Here is a 23,934-nt window from a genome sequence, read left to right as displayed (position 1 = left end):
CTTTGACAAGATGTTCCTTCCTTAAATTATATGAGTCCATGTACAACAAAAGACAGCAAACAATACAGTGTTACTTTTTTTACCACTTTCAAATTAGTTTTGCCAAGCAATGCAAATATTACCAAGACTTAAGTACTAGTGATAATGATTTTCAAATAAAACACAGTAATCTGCATTGGATTAAGAAGTAAAATGAAGCACTGTTCATATCTTTTTCAGTAAAACCTGTATTCACATTTCTTCAGTTTTAAACATTACAGTTTGGGAGTACGAGCAGATATTTGTACCATGGATATTGAATTTGACAAATCTAAATTGTATGTATTTCATAATTTGTAATTGTGTATAATCCTTTGGATTTTAATTTGATTGAATATAATTTGTATACTGTATTCTACATTCAAACATTACACTTAAATGTTTATGTTTCCTGGCAAGCAACCTCCTGAGGTTGTGCATAACATGACTTAAGGTAGAAGCAGTGTTACTTGATTTTAGTGCTGCAATACTTCTTAAGCTAAATTTTTGGATTTCCTGTATTTGCAGGGTCAGGAAAAAAAATATATCATTATGACTTACATGGTCAGGAATTTAATATAATGTCCATGGAAATAAGTGCAGTTTCAGGTCCCATCTACTGTCCTTTGGTGGCGTGGCGCCACATCACATCTCGATGAACACATCACACTGCATATGACTGAAGTCTGTGAAGGCTCAGCTCACAAGTATGGAGGATGGACATTTGGCTTCAGCCTTACAGGGGAGCTTTAGATGGATGGTTGGATTGTACAAAGTATATCATCTCAATTAATGTTGTTTTGTTTTGTTTTGTTTTGTCATTGGGTAGTTATGGTTGTTTTAGCTGACCAACTTAGAGCTATCTAAGTGTCTAAGATCATATTATTGCTTTTGCAAACATTACACAGGTTTTATAGGAAGATAATGACAAATACCCTATTTTGTCATTGAGGACTTTGTTGGTCTGATCTAAATGAATAAAAAATAGGAATAAGAAGTTCGGATTGATGCAACACAATGCAAATGGAGTATTCTTAGGCACTGTGTCCTTGGACTTATTGTTATCCTTCCTGTTTTCAGATCCCTCCACCAGAGGCTACCAACCGCACCCCAAAGCCTAAGGTTCTGGTGACCAAACGTCCCAACCCGACTCCGTTCCCCACTGAGACCCAAGACAGCCACAACCAGCCACACCTGGTGGACCAGCGTGACTACTCCACTGAGCTGTCGGTGACCATAGCTGTGGGAGCCTCCCTGCTCTTCCTCAACATTCTGGCCTTTGCTGCTCTTTACTACAAGAAGGACAAGCGCCGGCATGACGTCCACAGGCGCTGCAGCCCGCAGAGGAGCGCTGCCAACGACCTGGCCCACACTCAGGAGGAAGAGATCATGTCCTTGCAGATGAAGAAGCACTCGGACCTGGACCGGGACTGCAGGGGAGTGGGCGACTCCCTACACCCACACGACGTGGTGCTGAGGACTGCCTGCCCGCCGGACTACACTCTGGCCATGAGGCGCTCACCGGATGACATCCCGCTCATGACTCCAAACACCATAACCATGATCCCCAGCACCATGGGGGGGCTCACCTCGCTTCACTCTTTCAACACCTTCCCCAGCAGCGGGCAGAATAACACCCTGCCTCACCCGCACCCACACTCACACTCCACCACCCGGGTATAGCCCTGTGGATGCACCCAAGCAGACAGAACTCTGATGGCTGAGGCAAACGCTAACGCCACTGCTGCTGCAGAGACTTAAGGCCGACATGCTGACATACACAGATATGTCAGGAGCTGAAACGCCAGCCTGGAGTTGCCAGACACCCATGGAATTACACTGGGATTGTACGACACTCTGTTAATACCTGAGGGAATATAGTCAAGGGATATATTGGGGGCTTGGACCAGAGGGAAAAAAAAGAATAATTATGTTTTTGTAGAAAAATAAGAGACAAGAAAAAAAAGTACAAAATAAGGAGTTGAAGAAAAACAACCTCACAAGCTAAAACAAAGAGGAGGACGTTTTTTTAAGATTATTTTTGTTCTGATATTGCAGCAAAACAAGGTACAGTAAACTACTTTTTCTTTCTAGCGACAGATATGGCCTTCGGGATCTTTTGACAAATGACTGCTTGACAGTATTATCTGGAAGCAGAACAGAGCATCAGACACGCCTTGGAGGTGAGAAGAGGGGAGCACTTTGTAAAAGAAAGAAAACATATTGTTTTCCTGTGGCATCGCACTACAGATTACTCTGTTTGTGGGGCACAGAGTAGATGCCGTGCAAACCAATTTTGGCATGTGTTAACTTCGTAAATGGAGGCTATGTAAGATAAGGCAAAAACAATTGTTGAAAAGAGCAGAGAAAGGACTGACAACTTGAAGGAAAAAAGAAACCCTGTATGCACAATGGAAACATTTTGAGGAAAAAAATGTCACAGATACTTTTCATCCATTTATTTTTGAGGATCGGGAACAATTTTATTGTATAGAACCTATTTACATATCTAGATCTGTACACTAAGCACCAAGGCTGTTTAAGCCTTCTTCTCTTGGGGGGGGCATCTATACTGCAAATCTGCCAGCAGGACTGAACCAGTGGGAAGTGAGGATCCACCTATTGGCTTTCTGGCAGGTCCAACTTCAACACAGAGAGCTGGGGGACAAAGGATAATTGGATATTTTAGCACGATGCGCATGACAATTTATCTGCTTGATGGCTGCTCTGCTGATTATGTCATTATTAAGAATAATTTTCACCCTCTCCCTTGCATTGGAGCAATTTCAGATGGATTTCCTGATTGGATTACAGGAAACACACACCCTCACAGGACCATGGGAAATGCAGTTCCAAGTTGTGGATGTTGTGGGCCCGAGATGGGGACAGAAAGGGGAGGGGCTGGGGATATGGTAAACTTTCTTGCATAACATAATATAGCTTGAGTGGAGCTGGGCATATAAGGACTAGTTTTGTACTCTGTGTGTTGGTACTACTTTTTGATAGTGGTTAAATCACATTACACTGTATCAATCAAACTCATTGTACCTTCAGTTGAGATCAATGTTCTTTGCTATTCTACCTATTGGACCACTTTACCGTATAGAAGTAATTACCTGCACTGTTTATTCCATTTCCCATTTTTTCTTTTCTCTTTAACTGGGAGGTGTGTTGACTGAGTGGCACAGTGGATGCCCATTTCTACGAAAAAATGGAGGGTGAAAGTAGTGGAGGTGAATCTTTGGGCTATGTAGCTTTTCTTTTCCTTTTACCACCCAGGTTCTATAGAGCTGTTCAGTGATGAATGCCTATACATGACTAACAGATGTCAAAGGCCAAGCACAGACTGATCACATCAGGTGGAACTCTCTGTTTGGCCTGGAAATGCACAGCAGGTGGATGAGAGGAAGCGCTAGGGTCAGGGTAGGTCAATTCCCGTGACGCACTTTTCATCTAGTTTTCATCATTAGCCAAGGTTGATCACTTTTGGAGGCACACTGCGTTATGGGAAGGAAGGGAAAAGGCCTCCCATAGCAGCTGAGACCCACTGTCAGCCTTCTTTACCTCACTTTAAAGAGCTACTACTTTTCCTTTTGGCCCCACTCTTTTTCTACTAGGGATTCTCTACTGTCTCATCTTTTATTCTGAGTTGACAGGTTGGGGTGTTTAGCAAAACGGTTTCCCCTTGCATCCACACCGCCTTCAGTTTACCGTCTCCTGCAAGGCTGTCTGCCATCGCTAACATCTTTAGGTCAGTGAAGCCTCGGCAGCTAACGATGTTAGCCACTGGAGTAGGAGTGTGTCATACAGCAAAGCAGACTGCAGTTGGATCCAGTCACTTAGGAGGTGGGAGTCACAGAGGGAGGAATACCCTGGATGGCAAGCCTATTGTGCTCAGATATAGAAATGTGTACGCTGGCACAGAGATGCTACTTGGTAAGCTGAAACGCTTGTCTCTCTGTTTTCCCCTCACTAAAGTATAGATGTGTGGAGGCCTCTGTTGTGAGAATACATCCTGCCCCTTTTGGCTCGCTCACAGGCACTGTGCAGTCATTCAAAATAATGAGTGCAGACTACTGTTACCCCATATAACACTGCGGCAGACAAGCTGGATGAGAAGATAAAATCTAGTCTGATATAAAGCGTTGCTTTTTGGGATAAGATTTAAATTGAATAAACTAATTACGTCTGTTTGCTCCAGATTGTTTCTTTGGATGGGCTGAACCAGCAGGGCTTGATCTTGGATTTAAACAAAAGAAAGATTCCAAGGCTATTATCACACATCATCCTCATGGGCCAGGGACTTTTTAATACCCTTCTCTGTAAAAACAAGCCAACAACAACAGAAAGTGTGAATTTCAGAAACGGGTGAAAATCTGTCCTGTAGGTCTGTTGGCATTGTATTGACAGGCCACTAGCTTTCTAGTTCTAGCACTCAGCTTGCACGTTGCTGATTGGTGGCACACACATATGCAAATGCAAACATGTGTGTGCAAACACCATCACACACAACCATTCGCTAAGTAATTAGGCCTGGGCTTTCCAAGTGTTTTGGTATCTACTCAAGATATTGTATATAGGCTACCACCCTGATTGCTTGCACTTGGACTCAAGATTTATTAGTCCCATATAAAAAGCAACATGACCTTGTTTTTGTAACCCAACCCAATGGCTGACAAGTATTTCACAAAATATGGAGGAGAACCTTGGAAAGAAATGCTGATGTTTGCTGTGTAGCCTACTGATAGTGAGTGTTGAGAACATTTTGACAGAAGTAAAATTCCCTCCCATGCAACACAATATAATGACCAGGAAGAGAGTTTTTAATACATAGTGTAATTTTAAAATATGCAGTTTTAGGGATCAAACTGTCAGCTGTTTGGGGATCAGACTACACAATATCAGCCTGATAATGGCCAAACCCAACATGAGCATCAGATGCGACATTTGCTCATTTAATTTGGGATGCCTCTAAACATTGCAACAAAAAGACTAGCAACTCATTTGTTTGCATTCTGTCACCTAGTTTGACAACTTCTGCAATGAATTCCATGATGTTAACCCGTAAGGTCACAGAACACTGTTAGTACACAACAGTAAAAATGGCAAAGCAGAAGAAGAATGATGTTTAATTTAATTTAACCAACTGAGCATCACCCTCGGGTCATGACCATTATGTCAAATTAATTACACTTGTGGGTGAGATGTCCTCCTCTGCACACCATATGAATTTTGCTCATCCACACCCAACCTCTTTATACCGATTGAGAAGGAAAAAGTCGATGAATGGTTCCAGGGTCACTTTCATACCGATGACCATATTGACACAAATAAACATTTACTGGTGGTGCTGTCAGGTGGAACAGGCAAGTCAGTCCCTGGCACCTTCCAGATCGCATCTGTGGTCATAAAAGACCGTCTGAGTAAAAATCATCATTGGTTAGTACATACCTGCATGTTTGTCATATTGCATTACAGCACACCGATACAGCTTTGAGCTCATGAACAGTAGCATTAACGTAACAAAATTGCAGTAGCTTTTTAAAAAGTAATTAAATACAACATCTAAACTTTTGTCAGCCTACACAATGTGGGTATGCAGTAATTAATAATTTCATTGTAATGAGGAATACAATTGGCTGCTGCTACACAGAAACTACCTCTATGCATGTAAATATCACACAAACTGTGATAGTGCATTAGTGTGCATAGGGTCACCCATTGAATTAAACATGTAATTGCACTGATGGGTAAATAGTCAAGCAATTTCAGGGCCATGCTAAGTAGCTGACAGTCGACAGTAGATGAATGCTAATTAATAACTTGCCATGCGTTCAAACGTCTGATTGATGATAGGTGATAAATGTAAACCAACTGTAACGTGAGCAGAGTGAGAGAAGTGCTGGTCAGCACCTGACATGTTTGAAATTAAAAATGGAAATTGCTAGCAGCTGTAGTGAACTTAATATATGGTGGCAAAAAGCTTTAGCATGTGTGGTGACTAGATACAGATTAGACAGTTCTAGTTTTCTCACACAGAACAAGCAGTTGTGCTGGATTGCTCAAGGCTGTAAAATTGGACAGACTGACTAAAATGTTTATTGGAGAGGAAGTGATGCAATGACTCATGAATCAGGGGTTACATAAGTGAGGAAATGCATTAAATAGCTTTAACATGCCTAGCAACTGGCACAGAAGAAGCATGGTTACCGAAGCAAATTGAAACTGTATCATTAGCAAGAAAAACTGCAACTTTTGAAAGTAAAAGCACTGTATGACCTTCTCACCCCAAAGAGAAGGGCTTGCTGTACAGACTGAGAAAGCTAATCACAGCATAACTTATATCACAGAAAACTTACGTAAGCAGGCGAGGAGGAGTGTTGAGAGATTGATTAAATCTTCAGCTAGCTGCACATATTGAGAGACAACTACAGTGGACCTTAGCATGACTAATTCACTGGAAAGTTGTGGGGAAAAAAATCTAATACATCAGCAGCAGGAAAAGAAAAGACTGGGAGGAAATACACACTGACCACAGAGAAAGGACCCAACACCTTTAATGAGAATTTGAAGCACTCGCTAGACAGGCTGACAGCAAAAAGTTATAGATAGCATGCTACTTGATTAACTGCATTACAGTCTACCAGAGTCAAAGCAGGATGTCCCATTTAACACACTGATGAAAACATAAATTAAATAAATGAATAAATACATGCATACATATAGTACCTGTGTTCAATTGAACATACTAACAGTCCTAATAATGAGCATGCAACACAAGATATTCAACATATTTCCTCACAACTTCACTACCCCATTTAGACATTTCAAGTGACATAATTTATTCTCTGGAAGCTATATTGGAGGACATCTGCTTTTCATAAAAAAGCTTATTTCATTTATCTACTACATGACGAGGAGTAATGATCTCACAATTAATGCTGACTAGTTTTGCATTAACATGGTAAACTGTTAGCTACATGTTAACCTGTTAACCATGTTAGCTTCATATCTGGTCACCAACTACTGTCTTCTTGTTGTCACCTCCTTATATGTGGCTACCAGACTGATATTAAAAGTCCCCTGTAGATTCAACATTGATCACAAAAATACATACATACATGTTATTTCATGGCCTAACAAACATGTTGAATGCATTTCCTACCTCATAAAACATGAAGAAAGTTTTTTGTGAATGTTTAGAAACCTCCATTGTTTTATTCAGCTTCTAATCCTCTTTCTCTTTGTTAATGGCACATTGCATATTTTATTATGCATTACTATCACCAACTGTTATTAATTTTCCAGTATGTGCATTTTCATGCCAACAGACCTGCTCATGAAAACATTGCTCAACAGCACCACTAGTGGTCAAAATCATCACAGGGTACCTTTAATGTTGATGTCTCCTACAAAAGCTCAGCTGACATTTAAATTACAACATATGCGTTCAAGTAAGGGCTAGGTCTAAAAAGACTAAGGCTAACAACAGTTTATAATGAGTAAACTGAAATGGTAAGAAATTTTCCTTATCTGAGCATTAATTTGAACCTGTCTACAAAATAAGTGCAACTGCAGCAGCTCAGGTATCTCACTCTCGAGTCCAATTATCTCTCAAAGAAGTGTTTTTTGCATGCAAAAGTTCAAATTTTGAAAAGTAAGAGCTGATGGGAGGTATTCCCATTTACATAAACAAATATGTCTTTTGATTTCAAATTCAGCAATCAAACAGAAAAAAAAAAAGCTCAATTCAGGCATAATTGTACCATTAAGAATGAACGGGGCAAGTATTCCCCTGGACCTCATGTCAAAATGGAAAACCTCCATCAGCATTTAACCATTGCTGAACACTAAAATCTCTCCACTGAAACCAAGACTGCTGAAATTATTTTTACAGCTCTCTTTAAGGCAGGGAAACTCACCCACCTATCCCTTGATAGAGGAAACATTAGGCCTTTAAACTAAGAACTAATAACAATAAAACATGACTGGATAGTTAAACGAGCAAATAAAATATGAAAAGAAGCTAAAATTTAATTGCAGGTTTTATACTGTTTAAATGTAGCTGTGGCCATTTTAACAAGACACATAATGACTTTTTTTTGTGGAGAAGGGTATACCTTTTGTTTAAGTTCACTGGACCATAAAAACATACATAATGCTTGATATTTTACACATTCTTTTCAGTTTTTGGCTCTTGCTCATGTTCTTAGACCATGAAAATTTCAATATTTCCTCAAGACTTTGAGGTCATTTCGAGGATGGAGAATGGGTGCAACATACATGAGCAGGAGTGTGTTTTTTATGTGTTTGGTGAAACATTCATATCTGTCCAAAAGACACAGAATCTGTGGCATAGGTGTAGACTTTAAAACATGGCCTGCAAAATACTGTATGTCAGCATTACATGAGTCTCCTTTGTTCATCATCCAACCAGCTCTTTACTGAGGGCATTTACATATCCTGATGTTGTTCATTTTTCAGTTCAAATGACACTCCATTGCCAATAACTAAAGCTTGTGAACATCTCTTCCATTAATGTTGGTTTCTGCAATGTGCTAAATTTCGGTTTCTGTGTTAATATTTTGAATATTTTGCTTATTTTATGTCATGACACCTGGCTTGTCCCAAATAATACTTTTGTTTTTATTTATTGGCTGGGTAATTGTTATTTAGATATAACAACAGTGTGCACATCCAAATGGCAGATGTAAGATAATAAGTCTGAGAACGCTGCAGAGATGAGAATGACTCCCATCTAGTGTCACCCTCCTTTAAAACTGTGTCTCCATCATGCAAAGAAGGGAACTCCAAACCAATCCAGGTAGCATTTCTTCAGTCATTTCTGTTGAATCCCAACACCAGTATGTTTTAAGGAGCCAGTCTAGCTGGGGGAGACCGAATCCACACAGTTCGGGACTGGAGACATTTAAGAAACCCTGTTCTAGGGGGGATGCTTCACTTTTGTTCCAGTGTAAATCTGCCCTGACCGCGGTCGACAGTCAGCCTGTGCTGTAGTGTAGTGTACAGACAGGGAGGGGAGGAACGAGCACTGCGAATGAATGTAACGCAATGTGCCATTTTTCTAACCTCAAATTGCAGCAGAAGCAACTACAACCAAACCTCAGATTCATCCCAAGAGGTTTTTGCTAGCAGTTCGATAACTTAAAGGGGGATTTGTTCTTTGAATGCCATGTGAAACAGGGGGCACTATGTGAGCTGGTCTGGCATTTGTAATGTAGATTATTTGTCACTTGTCTTTCTTTCTGGTTAAATAGTAATTACTCTTCTGGAGCACAATAAATGATTTTAATATGCTGATATGTTTTTTTCCCTCTTGAGTCTTCATTTATTTATTTATTTATTTATTTGTCTTTTCCAAGGCTGTTCTTCCTAAGTTGACTAATTTAATTGGTGAAGCACACCTGAACTCTCACTCATAAGTAATTACTCTGGTAATTTATTTGTGGCTAAATTAAATTTGTTTCTTATGAAAGCAGAGCAAGTCTTGTTGTCAACGGCACGGACAAAATGCTGAAGCCTGTCGACGCTTAAGAATTCTTACCCACCATATTCTAACAGGGAAACACGTACAGGAGGCAGGTGAACATCTGCCATACTATCTCCATGTGGTGGAAGAACAGACCTGCAGCTGAGAAAGATATTAAACTGTTTCATTTTTTTAAAAAAATCTTCTTTAATGAATTTTCTATGTTTTACCTAAGATGACTGAATGTTGCTGTATTTTTCATTCTAATGTTTCTCCAACAACTGATCAGCCTGTCAGCTGTCAATGTAATATGTGAGAAAAGCTGCTGTTAGCTTTACATTATTACTTATGGATTTCTTCACCCACATGAATCTTCAGGCACTGCATAGCCTCCATCTGGGCTTTCAATTGTCTTCGGTCTGAATGTTTCATTCTCAGTCTGTTTGACTAAACAGTTCCGACTACATCAAAAAAGGTAAATGAGAGTTCTCTCTTTAAGGTGTAAAATGCACTTTTCATTTGAAAGCAAAACCTGCATAATGAATGTTCTTTGTACACATACCATAAATTATTAAGGCCTCACTATCTTTTCAGCTATTGGATTTTATGGATCATTACACACTGGTTTCATTTCATTTCAACATTGATCTGTAAGGGTAGAATCTAAAAGTAAAAATCCTGACAGCAGAAAAGTTATATGAAATTTGCACTAAATTTTGTACAGATATTCCTGGTCCCTCGATGGTGATTATTAATGACTTTTTTGACTCCCCTCAACACCACATCGTGTGTTGCCACAAACAGACATTGAACAGACATTCATCATTCCCTGAGGATGTGTTCTTCTGACATTCTGATAGCATTACCAGTCGGTAAACAGGTTTGGTTCAGAGTGAAATGTCTCCACAACTATTGGATGGATTTCTATGAAATATAGTTCAGACAGTCATGTTCTCCTCAGGATGAACTGTAATAACTTTGGTAATAGTTAACTTTTCATCTAGTGGCATCAGCAGGTCAAAATTCCAATTTGTCCAACACTAATGACATCCTCATCTGCCTCAGCTGTACTTTGTTTTTAGAGCTAATTAGCAAATGTTAACATGATAAATTATACCTTCTACACATCATCATGTTTGCATTTAGCTCAAAGCACTACTGTGCTTAAGTACAACTCTTTTCTATTGAGGATATTTTCTGTTACACTTGAAAAAAAAATGTTTCATTCTTTCTGTAGCTTACAACTCATTTGCCACTGCATAAATAAGTAATCTGGAATTTAAAGACTTTAATTTGCCATATGATTTGAATAAGCTTAGAACATTTTCCTTCATTCTAAAAAAGATTATCAAAACCATCCCCTTGCCTTTAATAACTTGAATAGAATATTCAGATTATTTCAGATGTTTTTTTGTCTTGTTTACACATGTTGCTTCCTGTAGCAATTAGGATTTTTAATCATTCAGCAGTGCTTAATGTTTTATTGTTTTCCAGCATGTGTCGGCTTTGGTGATGTATTTCAGTGCCATAAAGGCATGATAAGATATGCAAAAATTCAGAGCAGTGTACTTTGTGGCTCTCCGCCTACGGACTTCAGGGTCTGTTTTTGTGCCTTTGGGGTGGTGAAGCTGCATTATGTTTCCTCTGATCTTAACTATTACACCAATACAAGCACACACACGGACAAAAAAGGAAACTGGCATTTTGTTTTACTGCTAATTGGAAATCAATCAGAATTCATCCTCCTTGGAAAATGGTGACATTTTCTTGCTCTTTGCCAATGATTAGAAACAAATTATGCCAGAGACTGACTGACATTTGGAGAGCAGGCAGCTGTTTGGAGTGGAGTGTAAAGGATCAACAGAGATGTATTTGTGCTCTCTGCTGCGGTCTGTGTGTGTATGTGTGTACACATGCATGTATTTGTCTGACCAAGGACATACACTACTGTGGGCTGCTCAGCCAGAGGGCCCTGTAGGAATAGCTTGATAAGGGAGGCTTATTTACAATAATAATGCATCTCATCTCTGCACATCAAACACTCCTGCCTGGTCTGATAACCCGCTCTTTAATTTAGCACAACTGTTTGATCTAGCTGTGCCGCTGCTGTCCCAGGGCCATTGTCGCAAGCAGTACAACAGTTAGGTAATTGCTGTGTACTTTAGCAGTGTCTCACAAATAGAGCAGTTACATAACATTGGTGCACCTATAGCACAGAGCTCCGTTGATTTGTGGAAAGCCGGACAAGATGTGTAAAGGGGAAATTTCCAATTACATGATTTAGAAAGTACTCATAACACGTTAAGGGAAACATTGGTATTTTTCAACCTGGACCCTATTTTCCCATCTCTTTTTGTCTAAATGACTAATGGGGACAACAATTTTGAAATTGGTCCAATATTGAGCGAGAGCACTTCAGCAGGCAGCCACAAAACGGGCTACAATGTAATCCTTTGGGGCAATAGCGCCATGTCAATGTATGTCCACTAAAAGTGTTTGTTTTTGCCAATGACAGGCTCAGATTGTTATTATAAGAGTCTGACAAAATTATGGAAAGGACCATACAGAGAAATACAACTTTTTTCTTTACCTTTTGCTTGACCCGGTCTGTTTGTCACTGTGTCTCACTCAAAGAGAAGTTTTACTCTGAAATCTCGCAAGATTTGAGTTGTTGCAGAAAATAAGCTAAATAATCTGCTAAATATTCAGCCATGACTTGACATGACATGAAAATCTTTTAGATAACACTAAGCTACGCTTTCTGTTCTCCAACACAACAAACTCTTCCTGGCACTCCTCTCTCCAGCTCTGTCATGGCTGAATATTCAGCTGATTTCAACAACAATTCAACTCTTCCAAGATTTCAGAACAAGACTTCTCCTTGAGCGAGACTTGGTTTGACACAGTAACAAACAGACCGGATCGAGTGAAGGGTAAATAAAAACATTTTATTTCTCTGTATGGTCCTTTCTATAATGTTGTCAGGCACTTACAATAACAATATGAGCCTGTCAGTGGCAAAAACAAACCTTTTGTGGAGGTACATTGATGTGGCGCTATTGCCCCAAAGGATTACATTGCAGCCCGTTTCGCAGCTGCTGGCTGAAGTGCTCTCAGTCAGTGCTGGACTAATTTAATAAAATTGTTGTCCCCATTAGTAACTTAGACACAAAATGATGGGAAAATAGGGTCCAGGTTGAAAGATACAGAAGTTTCCCTTTAAGTAGTATTACCTCTCTACCTTTGACGTAGGAGGGCTTATAACAGACGTATTTACTGGGCACATTTGCTGGCTTGTCAGGTTACAGATTATTGTTACCCTGCTGCCAGCCAGATTTAATCTAGATTTACCTGCAAACCTTTCTTTTGAGGGTTTTTTCTGGAGTTAGTTTTTACCAAGTTGCAACCTCTGGGGCTGAAAAATGAAGCCAATGTGGAAGTGCCAAAAACTGCAGTTCCTCAAATGGCCACTTGAGGCTGGCTTCAAAGGCGAGTCATTCCCCATAGACCCCCATGTTAAAATGCCCAACTTTACAGCAGAAATAAACATGTTTACAGCCTGGTACAAAAAATGGTTCTGGTCTAAATAGCTAATTTCCCCTTTCATGACAACTGTACGGGGGGTGAATTTTTATATAACTCACTGTTTAAATTTTATTAAGCCTTAAAGTTATGCATAATGAAGGACATGGCTGCTTTGAGTGACAGGTCCGCCAGCCGCTAGGTGGCTTGATTCAGCCATTCGGCCCACCTCTTTGCCCAATTTTGATTGGCTAGGATTGAGGTAGAGTCGCTCTTCAGAAACCAACGGGTGACGTCACAGTAACTACGTCCATATTTTTATACCGTCTATGGTTTTTACTCCCAATGAGCAACAACACAGAGACTGTGTTTTCATTCGTCTACATGCACAGTAAATTGAAATTACTAATTGCCTTGCTTATTAAAAGTATTCATGCAGTGGGGATGCACATTTTTACACCACAGGTGTTGACATCAGGATGTTAGTAATTTTTGCCATGTCTGATTTTTTTGGGCCATTTTTTAAAGTGATTTGTTCACACCAATGGAGGCTAGTCCATAGAGGTAGAGGAGTTTGTTCCTCCTCTATTTTTTGAGAGGCAAGAGGGAGATTATATATATAATATTAAAAAAGAATATTTGGTTGAAATAAACCATTACAAAATCTCAGTATTATTTATGAAATATTTTCTCTCTGTTCTTTGGAAAAACGCCTTTATTGAAATTCTGATTAAAATGCTTCAACAGTGACACCTGCAGGGCAGGAGGAGAAAGGGCAGTGTGTGTGAAGTGGTGGTGGGGGGCAGTGGGGGGAGTGGGGGACAGAGGAGGACGGGATCCTGCTGTCCTCCATAGGGAAGGATCTCTTACATCAATTTAATGTACTTCATTGTTTTCATGCTAATCAATGATTGGCCAAGACACGTAAAGTGATGCTCCAAGGGAGGGCGTCCTCCTTAACCAGTCAACAACCAGAATGCAATATTGACATCGCGTTGGTCCAATGATAGTTTCCAGATTTCATCTTCATTTCTCTACCACTGAGTGTGAGGGACTGTTAAGAGAAGAGGACTGGTAAGATATAGCTAAATTACGTTTCTTTTCTTTTGTGGAGCAGTAGATAGCTGCTTCCGTTAGCCAACGCAGCAGTTAGCTTGTTGTAGCAGCTCTGAAGGACTGTTAAGGACTGTTGTTAAGCTAACGGGAGAATAGATCTGGACTGGGTGGCGCAGCCGCAGCGGGACGCCACCAGGGAGCAGCTGGAGAGAGAAGCAACCGAAGAAACAACCAGGAGAGTTAGCTTGTTTGTTATTGTTGCTAATGATATCAGACTGGTTAACCAGTAGCCACAAAGTTCTGCTAACTAACAAACAAGATGACCGACAGCCACAAATGGACGTTATGACATGGAAGAAAGATAGAAGACATCAGATAACGTGAGTCAGATACAGCTTCTCTCTCTCTGTCTCTTTGGTCACTAATTTCATCTGATGGTTAAATGTCTGTGTGGTTGTCGTGTGAATTTATCTCCTTAATAAGAATGCAGCAGAGATCATATAATGTGTTGTAGGTAGTTTGCTTGTTGAAGTTACAGTGAGCTGTCTGGACTCACTCATTCATTTGGAATTGATCCTGTTTTTAATTGAGTGGTTGAGTGTGAGTGTGCAGGAGGTCTGGCTGCTTGTTGTGACATTTTCTTCAGTTCGTTTTAAAGCTGAGTCTATATCGAGTAATTAGCTTAAAATAACTTCAATAATGTTAACATGTCATCTTTGTAGACTATATTTTGTATGTGGCGCATATAGATCAGAGTGTGTAAGTCATGTATTTGATACATGCATTAATACTTTTAGATCTGTGAATGTTTTTCGTGTTCAGTCTTTCTAGTATTCAGCACTGATCTGAACCTGTATCACATTATAAACTTTGTGATACTTTATATATTTCTGTATACTAAGAAAATACACAGGAAACACGTGTAAATCATGTGATATGTTATTTGTTTTTGATGAGAACATAAAACTGTTATCACAATAGAACAATACTATAAATCTGAATTTCACTTTATTGGTAAAATAACACATCTGAACCACTCCACGGCTAAAATGAGCACTTCTTTGTTTAGAAACAAAATGTATAAATGTCTTTAAAGAAGCAGCCTTTTCACCACTCAGGGCTTTTTGTTATTGAAAGCAAATTGTTTTATTGGCATATACAATTGCCCCCCACCCCTCTGATTTCATCAGGTTGGGGACAATAATATAGTATGATGCAGTCACCAGCCTCCACTGGTTTACACTCAAAACAGCCTGATTGTGTGCATGAGAATCACAAACTGCAAAAATAAACAAGATAGAAATAATGATAAAAGTTGTTGTGTAAAGAGCAGTGTGGTCAGGTCTGGAGGTGGAAGGTCAGCTGGGATTGTAGGGAGAGCTGTAGCTCTTTGCAGAGCCTCAGTATCAACTTTCCTCCTTCTGTTGGTCAGAAGACAGAAAGAAGGGAAAACAGGCTGTACTACAAACAAACTTTTCCTGAAAAAATCAGATTTTTCGGTCTAAATGAAAGATATATTGATGAGTATTTGATACTGGTAACAAAAGAAAATGGCCTTTGGACTCTCTAAAGCAGAGCAAGAAGAATATTTATATTAAAAGCCTTTATTTAGTTAAGCATTCAGTAACGCCAACTGATTTTGACCTCACACATTCTATTGAGTTCAAAAGTCCAGCAGCACTTGTAGTGTATAGAACAACTAAGAACTTTATTGTTAGATCAATGCGTTTCGGCTTGTGGCCTTCATCAGGGTCATCATGAAACACATTACAAACAACATTTAAATAGGGTAGTTATGAAGCAGGAAAAAAAAAATCAAAAAGATAAAAAAAAAAAATAAAAGCCAACCAGTCGTGTACATCCAGACACATATCAGTCAATGGGGCACCTACAATGATGGGTTGGGTATATGGTCATGTGGCTTGTCCCAGACTGGCAGGGAGGCAAGGGGAGTGCCCAATAAGGGATATGAGTAATTTGGTCCATTAACTGGAGAACTGCATCTAAGGGGTGGTACTTGAGTTTGTACAGCAACAAGAAAACAAAAAAAACCCTAAATGTTGATGGTAATGTGTTTCATAATGACCCTGATGAAGGCCGCAAGCTGAAACGCGTTGGTCTAACAATAAAGTTGTTCTATATACTATAAATGTTGCTGGACTTTTGACTTCTTTATACTTTTTTCCCTTCTCCGTGCACCATAGAAGCAGGTGAAGTTGCCAGAAAGCCCTGCTCTGCTTTTACTCACACATTCTATTCCCTCCACCCTCCAAAGCATGATGTTCAGGGAAATCAGAGTATTTTTGGTTCTTATGACGTATTTATGTTCTCTTACTCATTCAATGTGAAGGACACCATGCATGCAAACAGTCTTTTGAAGGTAGAAGGAATGGAATGCTTTGAACAGTCAAACACAGGTCGTGATGGTTTTAAACATATTCGGGAGGATATTTGCTAAGGATTCACGTTGCATTACAAAGTTTTGCTGCTTAGCAACGATCCTTGCATTCTTTTTGACATTGTACAGCTGTTTGCACAGGTTTCACGGACTTATTAGGTGTTAGCACTCCACACATGTATTCAAATATTTTTTTAATAATAATTTTCAGGGCCATGGTATAAATCTGCTCAGTGCCACGTCTGCAAAAATCATATTTAGTTTAGTTATTTTTAATGCCGTGTAAAGGCACCCTACGCTGACATGAAGACTACAGTACAGACATTTTTAAGGACCTGTTTTTCTGCTGCCAGTATAAAAGAAACTAAAGTTTACACTGACATACATTACAGCAAATTAATTTTGGGGTTATGTTTCAGAGGGAAAGATTAAAACAATGAAATTATTAAGTGAAATTCCCTAGCCACTTATTAGATATCCAAAATTTGCTTTGCTTTGAGGCAGATGAGTCACACTTTCCCCCTTAACAAGCAGTTTTAATCACTCTTTTGTTCTGTTCCTGACAACACACGCAGCAAAAGCTTTGTTCATCTTCTGTGTTCAATTTAATTGGGATTTGCTGAGTTTCTGCATTGTTTGAGTCGGTCCACTGGATGCTACCCTCAGGTAAGGCAATTATAATCAGCGCACTGTCTCTCTTGTTCAAGGCCCGGCTTCTTCTCAAAGAGCTCCTTATGAAGAATATAAAAAAACACACACACAGTGGACTTGATCTCAGCTCTGTTTACAAGTTTAATGATCAAACACTTTTGGATTACAAATAACATCTGTTCAGCATGTTTGAGCTGCTTTAAATCTGAAAAATTGCGTCCACCAACTTAGCCAGCATCATTGATCCTATTTTGGGTTTACACAACTGCAGGTAAGAGACTGAATGTGACTGATGCTATTTCAGCTGTTCACAGATGTAGATGCAGGTTGAAGACTTAAAAGGAATATTTCTAATGATACCTTTGCTGTTGTTAACATATGTAAATGCAAGCTCACTGAGAGCTGTTATCCCATCTCCCTTTACTTCATTTGATCATGATAGCACACAAACACAAACTTATATAGCTAGAAATGAGTTACTGTCTATTCATATTAAAGACTTTTAGCCTTTAAAACTTGATGCAGTATTTAAATATTGGACACACTCGAATATCCATTTTGCACATCACTTATTCTTCAATAACAACTTCAAATCTTTTGAACAATTAATCAAAACAGAATGTTTTAGATATCTACAGTTAAGAGGCTTGATATTCAATCATCCAAACTGGAACAGATTGATAGATCCCTCCCTCTTGGAACAGTATTTATTGAAAATTCAGGAGGCAAAACAGGCCAATAACTATCTTATATAGAATTCTAGCTTCAATGACAAAGGACAAATATCTGTTATGTGAAAGAAAGGTGGGACAGAGAACTATAACAGGAAATAAATGACACACAGTCACTAACACCAGTTCGTGGAGAGAATTTCAATGGAAGATAATTAACAGATTTTGCAGAACACCACAAATTGTGGCAAAGATTAATCTAAACCAGTAAAGTAGATGTGGGGATGTGGACAGACCATGGCTACCCATTTGCATATATTTTGGTAATATCCATGGTTAGATAACTTTTGGAAGTCAATTTGTACCACTGTGAACAAAGTATTAGATGTTGAATTGGTAAGAGATCCTCTAATAGCAATAGTTTGGATGAAACCGGATGTAATTTACAGCAGGAAGAGGACGAATCTCTTACAATTATTAACAGCAGCAGAGAAAGCAATTACAATAAGATGGCTTAAAAAGGCAACATGAAATTTCATTTTCTAGTTTTTGATAAATAATACGGATAATTTCCTTTGTATATTGGACTAAATATGTACAAATGTGACAAATTAAAGGAAAAACCAACATAAAGTGTCTTAGTAAGGTGTCTTTAAAAAGATATTCTCTCATTTGGTGTTTTGATGATGGTGGTGGAGAGCGCTGTTTAACACATCAGTCCAACATCTACCATAGGTGTTCAATTGGGTTGAGATCTGGTGACTGTGAAGGCCATAGCATATGATTCACATCATTTTCATACTCATCAAATTATTCAGTGACCCCTCGTGCCCTGTGGATTGGGGCATTGTCATACTGGAAGAGACCACTCCCATCAGGATAGAAATGTTTCATCATAGGATAAAGGTGATCATTCAGAACAACTTTGTATTGATTTGCAGTGACACTTCTCTCTAAGGGGACAAGTGGACCCAAATCATGCCAGCAAAATGCCCCCCACAGCATAACAGAGCCACCAGATCCCCTCACTGTAGGGGTCAAACATTCAGACCTGTACCAGTTTTTCCTTTAATTTGTCACCATCTGTATATCTATATTAGGTGAACTTATATATAACCCATGTTTACTTTTATTTTGATATGTCTGTGTCATTTACATTAGTTATTTTTAGTGTTATTATTATTATTTCAATTTGTTTTGATTTATGTTTCATACATACTCTCATGCTGAACTGTTCAGTTAAATAAAACTTTAAAAATATTGCAACCTCTTGTAAAGGAAACTGTCAACCTGTGCTGAAATATTTTTGATGTGAGAAATAACCAAATGAAGAATACGTTTCAAAAAAAAAAAAAAAAAAAAATGAGTTACTGTCAACAGGAGTGAATGAAGCATTTCTCTCGTGTTTCATCCTATGTCTACAAGCGAGCAGCCCGCCATGATTGAACCAAACAAATTAAATCTGAGAGGATCTGATGCTTCTCCCAGCCTGTCCGTCTGAATATCTTTGAGCTTAATGAGATCTGGCAGTCGGCCTGTTCCTGTTGTCTCTCTGGAAGTGAAGAAAGTTGGAACTGTCCATAGTAAAGCTAATTTAACAAATCTGACAGCCAGGCTCTCTGCACCAATGACAGTGGGTTGTTAGAAGCCATGTGGCACGTATAGACAGGCAGCATCCTTCAGCACCTTGGATAATGTGTATGTTGTTCCATTTCATGACTGCTTATGAAGATTTCTTCAGATCAATAAGGAAATTGTAAAAAAAAAAAGTGTAAGATTTAATATCTCAAGTTTAAAAAACACACCTGTTAAGTACGGTGGAAACAAATTTTTTACTCTATAGACTTTCTCTTCCATCTCAAGAGCTCCTGTTTGTTGTGGGCATATTCAGAGTTGGAGAGAGGAATGCTGGGAGGAGTTTGGAATGCGTAGCTCAGTGTTATCCGAAAGATTTTCAAAGTCATGGCTGAATATTAAGCTGATTTCAACAACAACTCAACGCTCACAAGATTTCTCTTTGAACGAGACTTAGTGAGACACAATAACAGACAGAAAAACACGTTATTTCTCTGTATGGTCCTTTCCATAATGTTGTCAGACATTTATAATAACAATCTGAGCTTGTCAGTGGCAAAAACAAGCACTTTTAGTGGACGTTCATTGACGGGGCTCTGTTGCATCAAAGGATTACATCGCAGCCTGTTTCACGACTGCCGGTTGAATCACTCTCGTTCAATACTGGACCAATTTCAAAAACTGTTGTCCCCATTAGTCAGTTAGACAGAAAAAGATGGGAAAACAAGGTTGAGGTTGAAAAATACTGAAGTTGCTGAAGAGTTTCTGTCCACCACGACAGAGATTCAGGGTTTTATTGATGGTCGTGGGATCTCCTGCTAGGTCCTGTGTTCTGATATATACAGCTGGATGTTTTCTTTGATTGGAAGTTGAGGAAACTGATCTATATCCCTCCTCTTGATTTAAAAACAAACCCAAAAAATCTAATAAGTGCATGAAATGGATTGACAATGATATCCCACCTGTCGCTTATTACTGCAGGGGGAAAAAAATAAATAAATAAAAAACTCATAAGATATAAGAAGGTTGTGCTGGTCTCTGTCCACATTTCTGCCTCTTCTTCTTCTTTCATTAGTTCTGTGCTGTCACTATCTAATAAGGGGAAACATTTATAATACTAGTAATAATAATAATGTTAAAAAACAACAGTAACAATCTTTTTAAAAAGTTTTTAGTGTCAATATTCATATTTGTGAACACTTTTCATCATTCCAAATTTGTGCCTTGGAAAGCATAGAAAGTATTGCCATTTCAGTTTTGGACCACCGGTGGCAGCAGTGAGCGTCCTGCTGGGAAGCACATTAACAGAGCAGGTGTTTGTCAGCAGTCTTTGATTTCATTACAATGGACATTTTGAGGCCAGTATGGTGAAGACAGACAACAGATGGATTACAGAAATGTAAGTGAAATCTTTGTGGGTTTTTTTGTTGTTGTTGTTGTTTTTTTCACTTAGAACATTCACTTTTTTCCAGTGGTGGTCAGACTTTGAGTTTGTGTCGCTCTGCATCAAACACCTAAGTCTTGTATCAAAAACCTGGCTGCTTTTGACCCAAAGCAAAGATCAATAGTTCACTGGGATATTTAATGTTTCACAGTGGATTTCTCATATTGAGAGTGTGATTAAGCAAAATCAATACAGCTCAACAGAGGCTCAAATGAAAACATTAATCCTGAGGCCGACCCACATGATAAACACACAAGCACTCACACACTGAAACCTTAATTCCACTGCAGTTGGTGTGACCCTTTTGGCTTTTATAAAACACTCAATATCACCACCTCTCTCACTGGAGACAGGGAGAATGAGTTTGGATGGAGTCATTTCTGGAAAGATGACAAGTTTATTGTGTTGAGATCTACAGGCTCCTGAGTGATGAAACGGGGCAGTCTGCTGTGAAGTTCTGCCTTATACAGAATGCTTTTTTCTCCTAATTATCAAGGTTTTCAGCCATGTTGTTCAAACAAGACTAAAATTGTAGAGTCATGTCAGCAGCCATGTCAGGCTGTGATTCTCATTGCACTCTGAAACAAAATGGCTGAAATTAAAAATGGAGGGAGGGAGGACTTCTCTGTTCTTAGATGTATAGGCTGCTAAGATGTGCTTGATGCTGTTGGCAGTTTATCATCTGTGTGGTGACCATTTTATGACTTGACTTGGATAAACTTTCCTCAGGTAATCCTGTCATTGTATAAATTGTAGCATACTGCTAAGCTCAGGTGTTTTACTTTATGCTAATATTTAAGTAACATGCTATGGGAGACATGCCAGTGTAGTGGAGTTCAGTTCAATTCATCATCTTTGAGAGAAGAACCCAAAACAACAAACCGAACAACATACATACTCCAGACTGAAATAGCTGTTAGCTTCTTACATGTAAACTATAGTTTATTGTAACTTGGGTTTCATTTTCATAACTTCAGCCATTGCTACTATCAGTTATGATAACATTGTACCCACCAAAGTAATTGCTGAGATCTTGGAACTCAGTGACATCAGTCAAAATAGGTCAGTATAGTACAGTGTTAGCATAACCAAACAAACTGATGGCCAGAGTTACAAAAATAAAAGCCAAGTTTTAAACAACTATAATTTTCTTTTAAGAAAGCTGAGACTTTCCTGTACCCATAAGTCTATCAGTATATGTGCATCATTTATGCATATTTTGTAATGTGAAACCACTTATTTCCAAATGAGATTTTATTATCAGAATTTTGAACAGTAATATGGGTAATTGGAATAAACTTCCATATCACTTGAGAAACACTGCCTCCTTTTTACAATTTAAACATTTATACAGAGATCTCTTCTTCTGAATCGAAACCACTAATAGAGCAATCTCAGTGTCAGTCTGTTATTCCTCCCTTCAAATTCTTCGTAGTGCCATGTTATGCTGTGTTATTTTACAAAGCATTCACTCTTAACAATAGGTTTATTATTCAGCTCATATAAAGAATGTTTTTTGTTTAACTTTTTCCTTTACATTGTTCGTCTGGTCGTCTTGTCTTCATTCTGTTATGTTGCTCTTTGCCCTCTGTGGGACTGCAGGTTTTCATTGCTCTGCTGTTTTTCCCACTTAAAAAAGAGAAAGGAAAAATGCAAATGTGATACATTATGGTTAAAAAGTACATGATATTTAAAGACAGTAATATAATTACATGAAGGCAGTACACAGGAGCATCATCAATCGTCAATGTGCTTCCTCCTTCCCTCTTCAGGTGTGTGATTTCCAGGCATCGCTGTCCGTCATCCCAGGTCAACATCACACACCAGTTCTCCCACGGGAACAGATAGGACAGGTACAGAATATCTCTGTCAGCCCTGACACACAAGTCACCCAAGAGGGAAAGGCAAAGAAGACGAAGGGAGAAGATGGTAACAATGGATGGGATGCAAACAGACAGAGGAGGAAAGAAAGTCCCTGGAGAGGAAGGTAAAGAAAGCATGAGTGGCGTACGAGGTGGTATGATAAGAGGAGTGAGGAGACTGGAGCTGATGGGAGTGTCAGAGGGAAATGTATGATGTAGTAGAGATTTGAAGAAGACCATGGCTTCCATTGTGGCACTGAAGCCGATTTATGGGGCCAGTAGGGACATTTCATCCTCTGTTATGACCTCTGACATGTAGTTTTAGGAATTTCATATTTATTGTTTAATTAACAAACATTACATCAGTTCTCTATAGGCTAATGCACTTTGTGGGCAGAAATAAACTAGATGGCTTCTACAAGCAAATTACACCTTTTTAACCACTCTTGTGCAGCTCTTGCCAAAAAAATGCCAGGACATCCCGAAGAACCTGCTACATATTAACACATATTCATAGAAATCAGAATGAAACGATATTAAATGTAATATAGATGTCAAAAATAAAATAACTTAACCAAATTTAGCACAGTTTTAATGGACAGTTGCACCTGCAAAACCAGCTGGAGTCTATTCCAGTCTAACCCTGAACTCTTAGCTGATGAACCCTGAGATGGGAAACTTTCCAGAACCGCTTTTCAGTTCCAGAACAGCTGATTAGAGGTTATTCAATCAACTCTGAGATTCACTCTGAGTTAAGCGCACGCGTGGTGAATGAAAAAAGGGACTATCCATAACCTGTTGTTCCTCTTCTACTTTCCACAAAGTTAGGTTGTAAAAAATAGGCAATAAATGAAAAGTGCAAAGAAATAATCGCCTTTGAAGTTCTTCCCTACACTTTGCATGCTTGCTGTCTCTGTGTTATGGGTGAATAAATATATAGAGGTCCGTCTGCAATGAGGTGATGAGTAAAGTTTTAGCTCAGTAATCAGCGCAGTCATCTATGATCTAGGAGACTCCAGTTCCAAGACCGGGTGTGGGGACCTCCTTCGTAATGTAATTTATTCATGGACACTTATTTTAATACTTTAATTTTCTAAAATTAACAAAAACAGGATTTTTAAGCCACTTTCCAATTTGATTCAAATACAAATAATTTTCCTGCCTCAACAAATACAAATACTTGGCCCTCTGCACATCCCTAGATTACACATTATGTGTCATAAACATTTCAGTTCAAGAACTGCTCA

General features: G+C 38.9%; 1 protein-coding gene across 2 annotated transcripts in view; it reads left to right on the top strand.

Moving 5' to 3' along the window:
* Window positions 1-9,344, top strand: part of nlgn1 (neuroligin 1) — a 354,066-nt gene extending 344,722 nt beyond the window's left edge. For both annotated transcript variants that reach the window (XM_044360565.1, XM_044360566.1), the window contains one exon: window positions 1,099-9,344. In XM_044360565.1, the coding sequence (XP_044216500.1) occupies window positions 1,099-1,701 (603 nt within the window). In that variant the 3' untranslated portion in view covers window positions 1,702-9,344. The remainder of the gene's footprint in view (window positions 1-1,098) is intronic.
* The last annotated feature ends 14,590 nt before the right edge of the window (window positions 9,345-23,934 follow it).

Source organism: Thunnus albacares, chromosome 9, assembly GCF_914725855.1.
Source record: "Thunnus albacares chromosome 9, fThuAlb1.1, whole genome shotgun sequence".
Classification (NCBI taxonomy): domain Eukaryota; kingdom Metazoa; phylum Chordata; class Actinopteri; order Scombriformes; family Scombridae; genus Thunnus; species Thunnus albacares.
This window is presented reverse-complemented; position numbering and strand designations above follow the sequence as displayed.